The 11,100-nt window shown below is 33.8% G+C and overlaps 1 protein-coding gene across 1 annotated transcript; it reads right to left on the minus strand.

The window, feature by feature from the left end:
- Positions 1-631: 631 nt before the first annotated feature.
- Positions 632-10,202, minus strand: LOC105791099 (NADH dehydrogenase [ubiquinone] 1 beta subcomplex subunit 10-B). The gene is made up of 3 exons (XM_012619006.2): positions 9,864-10,202; positions 9,453-9,507; positions 632-1,007 (listed from the first exon to the last, which is right to left on the minus strand). Exons 1-2 carry the CDS (start codon positions 10,150-10,152, stop codon positions 9,476-9,478), a joined length of 321 nt encoding a protein of 106 aa, XP_012474460.1. The 5' UTR covers positions 10,153-10,202; the 3' UTR covers positions 632-1,007; positions 9,453-9,475.
- Positions 10,203-11,100: the final 898 nt, after the last annotated feature.

Consider the following 11,100-nt stretch of genomic DNA (forward strand, 5'->3'; position numbering starts at 1 on the left):
TCTATGAGTTCTCTAGTCATTATATAAAAACTCAATAAATAATTCAAATTGTACCAATGTTGAATTTTCTAGTACAATTCACACATGATAAAACATAAAAATAGTAGTTTAATTATATTAATATTTTAGTGGTAAATAATTCTATTTTTATGTATTTAAACTATATATTAATGATAATGTCACATGATCATATATATAAAAAATTCAAAATAACCAAACAATAAAAATCAATCTTACCATCCAAACATCATATATTTCGAAAAACATTTTCTTCAAAAGAAAATTATGTGAAGCATTTCATGAAATAAATGTAATACAAACGATCTAGTCAGTATCTCTTACGTCATATTTCTTATCTTCACTATTCTTTTATTATTTTTATCTGTCTTTATCTTCTATCAATTTCATTTATGATATGTAATCCAAATAGTAAAATCAACAGGATAAATAAGAAAACTGTAGAAAATTCAATAAAGTTTAAATAAATTCTTTTAAGATGAAAACAAAGATCAGTTAAACCAATATAATTACCCCATCAAATATATCCGAACTTGGGTGATAAATTCAAGTCCCAAGTTCAAAATATCGAATCCTCCTAATGCTTTCATAGTAGGCATACCAAGCAAAAAGATAATCGCAATAGCTCGAAGCATATTTATGTATATATAAATAGCCAATCATGTATCTATACTTGGTCAAACTACAAGTTGAGAGCATCTTAAGATTCAAAGCTGTTGACTTATTAAGGTCGCATCAGATCTCATTTTGCAGTAGGATGCAACAGTTCAAATTCTCAAATATAGCAGAAAAAATATGTATTGTCTTCCAACTCTTATCACATCAGCAATCAAACAGGGAAATGACAACAAACTTATTTCATTACCTGATGTACGGTTATGGATAGCAAGATTTTGGATTCTAAACACTCTTACAATAAAAACAAGAATAACAGCCATTTCATTGAACAGTTACTCAGATCCCTCACGTCTGCAGGCCAAACTCAGTCCCTGCAACAATGAAACATTATATTAATTCTGTTCTTGCAAGTTCTTCAAGTTAACACAAAAGGGAAATTTTACTCCTTGTACCATTAAGGAGTCATATTGACATGTATGGAGATTGGTTTGAATCATTGTGATCACAAATCCACAATTCAGTAATCATACCACATAAAATTAATGGAGACTGAACTGACCATTTGACATATTCAGAAAAGACAGAAAGGAGTTCCAACTGTGTATTATCAACGATTCCAAGGGGCACAATGAATAAGAGTGTGGTCTATTTGCCACATTACTTGCGCAACTTAATTTCTTTTGCACCAAAAGTATCTACTTATCTTTCGAAGCATATCTTTAAGGATATATGTAAAGAAATATTTAAATGAAACCGGAATGATATAAGAACATAACCAGATATTTCTCCTAAAAGAATAGTCTTTATATAATAAACCACCCAGGATGTCAGCGCTAATCATCAAGCTTCTATCAACTAGGAAGAGAACACAGGCATCAAGTAACAGCAGATAAACTGAATTTGAAAATGTCAAAAGGAGACCAAACAGTACATTCAGCAACATAAAAGAAAGTTGTTTTATGAATTGACTTGTTCCATAAAAAATGGCTTTCAAATTTGAAAAAATATATATATATTTTCCGGAGGAGGAGGAGGAGAAGAAGAGAAAAGCAAAGGAGAGTGTTTTAGAGAAGAAAATAAGAGAACGAGAGAGAGAATACTTTCTTCATTTCATTTCTCATACCATAAGATAGTGCATCTACAATTATATAATAAACTTTGGACTACTAATTACCAAACTACCACTAAAGTCAACTACCTATTTTGACCCATAACAATACCCCACTCTTCAAAACATCCTTGTCCTCAAGGATGACATTCTAGCATGGTAGAAACATCGTAGTGGAAACCGTTTTAGAGTAGGTAAACGAGACTTTGTTGTATTGGCATAGAAGAATGCAGCAAGCTCTTGACTTTGTTGGTTCCAAGGAGCCTTCCAAGTAGTTATCTCAATTACAATACAACTTGCACTCCATATATCAACAAGAGAATTATGCCCCAGCTTGAAGGCATTACTTTCAGCATAAGCCACTAAGACAATTCCGATATCTTTAATTTTGTGGAAATACTGAAGTGGAAGGCAAGGTGGCTTCTCATAGGACATCTTATGCTCGTGGTAGTGGTTCGTCTGTCTTTGAAAATACCATTTTTAAAACTCCTACTGACGGCTCTAATACCAATTGATACAGACCGTTAGAGAGCCACACCCCAAAAACTAGCTATAGAGATTGGAGAGCCTAGGTCCATATAAACCCCACTAGGAAATGCCATAACCTTGTGGGATCCAAGTCCCACAACTTGCAATTGAACAATCCACTACACTTTACAGTCCCAGCACCCACACTAGTTGGCTTTGAGCTAGCTTAATCGCCCCAGGCTCACATTGCAATAACATCACTGCCCACACCACATGATTGCAACTGGGAGACATGATGATTAGCTTGAATACCAACAATGCAAGCCTAAAACTTACAATGAAGAATTACACAAGAAAGAGAAGGGAGGAAGGAGAAAAGAAAAGAGAAGGGAGAGCGTTTTAGAGAAGAAAATAAGATTACGTGAAAAAGAATACTTTCTTCATTTCATTTCTCATACCATAAGGTAGTGCATCTACAATTAGATAACAAACTTTGGAGTACTAATTACCAAACTGCCACTTGCCACTAAGGTCAACTACCTATTTTGACCCATAACAATACTTTTTGTTGTTTGTTTAGATGATCTTGAAACTAATTTCTGGAAGATGGGTTGGCATTCAGGTGCCTTATGGATGGCATTTGAATGCTCTTGCTGAATAAAATGGCAGTCGCATCTTGCTTCTGAAATAGAATGCCCAACTTGATGCTCAACTTCTAAATATGGTCAGTGTGAACTTTTTGATACTTACCCAAGGACAAATGATTATTTGAATGGCAGCCTATTTTTCCATGTTTGTAATTTTTATCTGTAAAGGTCTTGGTGCATATGCTGGTGAAATTTCAGATAAGCTTCCGCAGTTTCCTAAGGCTAAACAGATGTTCTTGAAGACTTGTTCGTTGTTAAAAAAACTAAAATTAAGTAATCAGTATAGGAGATTTTAGGTGAAAGGGCTGGGTAAACTTGTTAGCATGAAGCACTTGGATAGTTGAAGAAGAGCTCAAGAGAGATTATCCAGAAATTTATGAGGTGGTGAAAGTTTTCTATCAGGGTCGAGCTATGTTAACTGGACTTGCGACACGGGTACGAATCCAAGTGGCGAACATGGTAATTCTTGAAATTTCGAACACAGAGACACTGTCCGAATTTTAGACACAGATACTTGGACACTTACCAAAAGTTGGACACGGTAATAGGACACATCTAACATTTAAAAAATATAATTTAATAACATTTAAATTAAACATTTTAATATAATCAAAGTTTGAAATACCAAAACCCAAAAGATTTAACGTATCATAATAACATAACACATTCGGTAAAAGTAAAAAAAATATAATAAACTAAAATTTTAAGCTAATAAAAATATATAAGTCTTCAAAATTATTCAACTCGCTTGCCACAATCATCGTCGTTTCTTTCTTCCCCTACTAAGTTGAAAGCTACAATTTCTATTTTAGGATCATTCAATGAAAGATCTACAACTTCGAGCAAATTCTCTTCATATTATCTCCACCTATTAATTTTTTATTGAAAAAATTAAAGTAAAAATAGTTTAATAATTTGCTTAAATATAATTAATTATAAAAATGATTTGCATACCTATATCCCAAAATGAAGTTGGACCTATTTTGTACTAACAGAAAATGAAGATTTGAATGTACAAAAACCAAAACTTCAAGGGTAGATGATAACAATTTGTTCCTCTTGACCGTTTGTATCAAGGAATAAGTACTCCAATTTCTTTCACAATAAGAAGAAAATGCAGGTTGAGAAAGAAGCCTAAAAGCAAGGGTGTGGTTGCACCGTAGTTAGCCCACCAAGACAAAAGGTCTCCATACCCTCTTGTTGGAATGACATGAGGTTAACTCAAGTAACCCAACCACAAGAAAGGGCACCATATTCAGAGCACACCTTTTGAATATCATCTTCATCGGTGAAGAACTCTCAAAAACATTTATCTCTAAGCAATGTGACTTCTTCGTCTTCATTTGGAGCTTTTCTTGGGAAGCCACTACTTCCGCCTTGAAGCCATTTTGTAGTATAATTTTAGGAACTAGCGAGTGAGTCATGTAGTGAATAGGTGTTTTACTTCTAATAACCTCTTCTCAAGAAATTTTTGGATTGCATCAAAAATCTTTGAATGCCCAATTATCAAGTCTTGGACCTCACAATAAAAAATTATTTCCTTAGTTTTTTCTATCATTGAGCCCCACTTGTCATAGATTAGATGCAATATAGCTCTATCTTTATCAGCTTCCCTCAAAAATTCAATCATAGGCTATGTGAACTTTAACAGAAAATCAATTTTGTCCCACCATGTTTCACTAAGTAATAAATCTCTAATCTTCATTACATTCAGCTCAACAGGGTTTTTTCCATTAACCTTAAACCCTTTCCAATCTAGGTCCATCATCGTTTTTTCCAAAGCTTCTTTCACTTTCATCAAATACTCAACCACGATAACGTTAGAAGCAAACCTAGTCTCGACGACCTTCAATAATTTCACATTTGAATATCTATTGAAAATAGATCGTGACAAGTTATGATTTAGGATAAAGCAGTTCACTTTATGCACCTCATCCACCAAATCTTTCACCCATTTACATTCCAAATAATGAGATGATTTATCAAAAGGCTCACAAATAGCTTTTAATGCCATGTTCAAGCAATGAACAACACGAGCCCAAAAAATATGAGAAATCTTTGATTCAATCAACGCACCTGCACATTGAAATTGGATGCATTATAGAGTTGCACGATATTTTCTACTCCGATTTTTTCAATGCCCTCAATGAACAAGCTTGCTATATATTCAGCATCTTTAGTTTTGTCACTTGAATCAACAACCATGATAAACATTGAACCACTCAAAGAAGCTGGCATTATGTTAATTAGAGGCCTTTGTTGAAGATCAGACCACCCATCTAAACATATAGAAGTTCCCCTCTTTCTCCATGTGTCTCGTATAAGTAAAAGAAGCCTATCAACATATGTCCTTTCTTGAGTTAATAATGTCATCTGAAGTCGATCAAATGTAGGAGGTACATAATCAGCTAAATTTGAAGTTGCTAACTTTAGAACTCAACTTCAAAGCCAAGGATTTCTTACGAAATTAAAAGGTATGGCACTAGTGTAAAATGCTCGGGCACACTCCTTATCTACTGCATCTTTGTCTGTTGCGCTGAAAGACAACTCCAAAGCTCCTTTTTTTTAGGCTGAACTAGATCAGACCCTGGGGAAGTGGCATGTAATCTGTTTTCTGTTTTGATTGTATAGCCATGTTTGCTTTCTTACGTTCAACAGCTTCATGTTCTCTTCTATGCTCTTGAAGTATTTCATCAATAACAAATTTACACTATTCAATGCCTTGATTAGCAATCTTCAATAAGTGAGCTTTCACTTTTGTGTATGATCCTGTTTTCACAGCACCGCAGTACCGGCAACAAAACTTTTTATTACCACCAAATTTGGCTTCTTCTATCAACTCCACATGCTTCCACAGCGGTGTTAGTTCGTTGGTTGATAACATCTTTATATATTTTTTATCAATGATTTCACTTGGTTTTTTTTCTATGTTATGAATCATAAGGTAAAAAGACAAATGAATAATAAATTTGACAAAAATAATACAATCATATTCACTTCAATAAATTTGGAAAGTTTATATTGTAAAATTTATTACTCTCTCTAATTTTATGTAAAGTATATCAATATTTTAAATTCTTTTTTCTTTGACGACAAGCATCCATTTATATTTTATAACCTAATTGTCATTATGTGTACAGTAATATTTTTAAATTCTTTTTTTATGACAAGTATTAACTTTATGGCTGATTTATGTGAATATGCTGAGAAGAAATTAATTGAAAAACCATACTGATTTTTTGAAAATTTACCAATTTATGTTTTTTTGGAGAGAGAAAGAAAAACACATCCTACAAGACGTGTTTTCACTAATGTGTTAGTGAAAATGTGCCCTGAAGGACGCATTTTCACTTTGGCAAAAATTGTTTTTTTCTTTTTTCTTTCTTGCTGTTGGAAATTAAAAGTTTGTAGATTTATTTTTGTCCGTGTTTTAGATAGACATGGTTATAGTTTTAAAGAATGTATGAATTTATGGTGGTGTCGTGGAGCTAGGTAACTTACAAATTTCATCTGTCATGTGAGTATGGAACCATCACCCCGGAAGCCGAATCGCGTTGCAACTCAAGGTCCCTGTTGACGGTAATTATACGGTTTGGGGTTGAAGTGTAACTAAAGGCTTGAAATTTACAAATGTTAAACTGTTAAGGGATGGAACATAAATGGGGCTATAGTTGACAGTGGTTATGTGGGCACGACAATGAGTTTTTTTAATCAAAAATAGATACTTTATAAAACTCAAACCATAAATATGAGGAAGAAAAACACAGTGACATTTCAGTACAATCAAGTAATGCGTCTTATCCACCACCACCACCGAAGGCGATGACCCCGCTATTATAACTTGTGACAGCATTCGGGTGTAACAAGTTAAACTAACAAGATCACCGCCTTCGGTGGAGATGGACAACACATAACTTGATTATACTGGAAGACCCCTTCCATTTTCCTTCCTCGCACCAATGTTTTGAGTTTTATGAAACATGTTCTTCTGATTAGAAGACTCGTTGTCATGTCTGCCTTAACACCGTCAAATATATCTATAACATATATAAAAAAACGAATAACTTGATTTACAGTGGTGCCGTGGAGCTAGGTAACCTACTAGCCGTTGGAAAAGTTACCATTGGAATAGTACCATTGAAAGGAAGGTGCATCCTATAAAACGCGCTTTCACTGATGTGGCAATGAAAACGCGCCCTATAGGACGTGCTTTTGTTCTCTCTTGAAAACACGTCTTATGTGGCACGTTTTCCTTTCTCTCTCAAAAAAATAACGTACATCGATAAATTTTAAGAAATTCAGACTAGTTTTTAAAATAATATTTTCAGCATATTTATATAAATTAACCTCAACTTTATATTAATATTTTATAACCTAATATGCAATAACCAATTTATAATAATATTTAAAATTTTTTAAGGCTTCACCTATACATTATTTTGGCCTATTAATAACTTTTGGCCCAACCAACTTAAAAAAAAATTAAAAAAAGCCTTGTAAAGAAAAACCCTAACAACTAAACACATTCTCTTTTTCCCTGTTACTGTTGAGTGTTGGCCATCGTTAGGCTTTCTCCCCTATCACTTTCTCCCCCATCAATTTTTTTTTCTTTTCCTCTACCAACACCTCCCTGATCAAAACGTGCCAACGATCATCTCTGCCGCTGCCGTGTATCCTCCTCCTTTTGTTTCCTTTTCCTCCTAGTTTTTCTTCTTAGTTTGCCTGCTACCACATCCGTCGATTTTCGTCGGATTTGATTCGTATTCGATGTCAGAATCCATGTCAAATCGTGTCAACATTGGTATAACACCCCCAACTATTGAGTCTGGCTAACGGAGGGGTCGAGTCTTCCAAGCCGGGAAGAATGGTGCAAGCACTAAAATTATATTGTTTTCTTGATGATACTAAAAATACTAAAACTAATTTCTTATGGATGGAATTTGAATGCCCTGGTTGAAATAGTTGAAGAAGAGCTCAAGAGAGATTATCTAGAAACTTATGTTGGAAGTTGTAAAAGTTTTCTTGCTAGGGTAGACTTCCAAACCGGGGAGAATGGTGCAGGAGTACTAAAACTATATTGTTTTCTTGATGATCCTAAAATTAGTCTTCCAAGATTATGAAAACTTACTTTCTATTTTCTTGATGATCTTTAAAATAATTTCTAGAAAATGGGTTGGCATTCAAATGCCTTATGGATGGAATTTGAATACGCTTACTGAAATAGAATAGAAATCACATCTCACTTCTAGCCGATGTCTTATGCTTTTCAAAAGCATTGACAATTTCTGAAGAAGGTCATTTTTCATTGACACGAAATTCGTTTTTTTCTCGACCCTTCCTCAAAAGAAACACCAAAAACTGCATAAATGATCTTATGAAAACTATTTCCCGCAAAACAAACTTGTCCTAAGAGCAACGTTATGCAAAGTTTAGGCACATATACAACCAAATTATGAACACAAAAATATGGTGTTTCAATGCACCCACCTATATATTTTGTGTGCTATTCTAAGTCTCTAATTATGTGATCCATATAAAAGACCATGCATGCACCAAGTATCAAATTACATTCTCAATTGCTGTAGTTCAATTTATCCAAACTACTCCATTACATGAATTACATCCTCTAAAGTCTGTCCATGAAGATAACTCTCAAATGTATGAATCTCTTTTCCATCAATTTGCACTCTGCATTTCCGTTCTCAAAGCTTATAGCAACCAATGTCCTAGTAATCAAATTCAATCCTCATTGAAAAAAAACCACATTGAACAGTATAGCAGCTTGAACTTTCTTGAAAATGATTCCTGAGTAATTTGCTCAAACCTGCTAGATGTATTTACTGCACTTAGTGCACACATCACGTATATTGAAGCCATTCCAATTGCATGCACAGTTATCACACCCATGTGATGTTCCCCCAAAGATTACATTAAACATTTGGAGCTCACTAACCTTGAAAAGTAATAAGAAGAGACTTCAGGTTTCTGACTTATGAGCTTATTTGGTTCAATGGCCTAATACTTAATAATGCATTGGTCCTACTACCAGATGATAAAAGATTCTAACAGTTTGCACCTAACTGATTACATAAGCTCATTGCAGGAGTCCTTAAACCCCCAATCCCACCAAATGCAAAATAAATTATTAAATAAAACTAAGATATCATGTTTAAGTAAATGAACATCTCTGTAGTTGTAGTAGCCTCACACTGAATAGCCCCTTAATAGTCAATATTACAAGAGTCTCAATAAGCCAGTTTGCAGTTCTCTTTTTCTCAAAGTAGATCCGAATTCAGAACACAGTCATCGCTCACAAAGATGATTAAGAAACAAGAAAACATCTAAATTTGGCTATTTCCTAAGGGCTTTTGCCACCACATAAATCATTCCTTTTCCCACCTATTTCTGCTTTAGAATGCATGATTGTCGCACGATTCAGCTAAATAGTTTTAGGCTTTTTCTTTACACAAATCCCATAATTCAGCCAAACAGTTCCACAAACAACAATATAGCAAGAAATAATTTGATCAAGACAATGGTAAAAAGAAGGTTCAATAGATAATAAAAAAGAATGAATTAGGGCCTCAGATTACCTTCCTTAGCTGAATGCAGCCACTCATTCTGACTCAACCTCCTCAACCTTCGGACCTATATCCGAAATCATTAAACACAATGATTAATACAGTTCAGACATTCCCTCCCCAAAACAACAATGTTGACTCATTCCAAAACAAATAAAATAATGGTTTAACATTCAATCGTTTCGTTACTTTTACCCCTAGCGTTGCATTTCACTTCCTCAAACGTTGTTAAAAATAAAAGGAAGAAGTAAACGAAAAAAAAATCAATTGAAAACGAGCTAAATAGGCGAAAATTATTCATCTTTTTTTTTTCAAATTTATTCAGGAAGTAAAAGAGAAAGTAATACAATTAAAAATCAATCGAGCTTAAATAAAATAAAGAAAATAAAAGTAGCATATATTTAAAATAAAAAAGATTAGGACCGTGGAGGGACGGGTGGCGGCCATCCTTGCCCCAACCAATGCCGCGGGTGGCGTCAAGGTACAGGCGAACGAGGTGGCGGCACTTCTGGAGATGGTTGACTCCTTCGATGCGGTAACACCACCTGACTTTGTCTCGTAGGATCTTCGCCTTCTCTATGTCGATCCATTTCTCTCGAACTATATGCTCCCTCATTTCCAGCATGGCAACCGGGTCTTTGTAGGGATTGGCCGGGTCGAAGTCATCTGGCCCGGTTTCTTCGAACTCTGGCACTCCCTTCTTCCTCCCCATCTCTCTCTATGCTCTTGCTTTGCGCTGTGCTTCCTCCAGATTTGCGGGGGATTTTAAGTTTCGTATTTGGGGTTTGAGATTTTCTTGTTGGGCTTAAACATAACTATATTTTGTGGACTTGTTTTTTTTTTTTGTTGGGCTTAAACATGATAAGTTCTTCCACCCAAGTCGACTGTTAAGAAGATTTCTAACTTCCATAGTTTATGACGTGGATGAATGAAAATATTTTATATTATTTATAAAAATAGTCTATGTATTTAATATCTATAATATATATAAAGTAATATATTGAAATAATTAAGGTAAATTTTAGTTTTAAATTGATTCTTTTCGTAACACTATTAGGTTGACTTTAATAATGATGTGAGTCACATTTATTGTATTTAAGTTTTGTTTAAAATTAATTTTGTTAAAATAATATAATTAAAATTTTAATATTAGATGTCATAAACAATAAAAATTAATATATAATAATTTGTTGATTGAGTTTTAACTCAATTAGCATATAAGTTAAATTTTTAATATTATATATATATATATATATATTTAATTCTTAATTAGTTTTTAATTTTATTGTTTTAATTTACATAAGTAATATACTAAAACACTAGTGTGCCTTTTCATGGGATGCACAGGTAAGTTGTAGTATATATTAAAGTAGTGATTGTATGTTATGGTATACTATATTTAAGTTAGTTTAGCGAATAAAGGTTTAGTTTTTATAATATTGAAAAGCATATTGCCTGATGAAATTTATTTTAAATAGAAAAAATAACATCCTACTAAGAGTAGGAGAGAGGTGAATAACTCACCCTTATATTTCTAATAGGGTTGTTGCCCCTTTCATGTTATATGAGGGGTTTTGGACCCCTCTCACATCAGGTTCAATTACGAGTACTTCTTGAGCCTTTTTGAACCAGTACTCTGTAATGTGATCTAACCCAATTC

This window comes from Gossypium raimondii, chromosome 8 (genome assembly GCF_025698545.1).
Source record: "Gossypium raimondii isolate GPD5lz chromosome 8, ASM2569854v1, whole genome shotgun sequence".
Taxonomy (NCBI): domain Eukaryota; kingdom Viridiplantae; phylum Streptophyta; class Magnoliopsida; order Malvales; family Malvaceae; genus Gossypium; species Gossypium raimondii.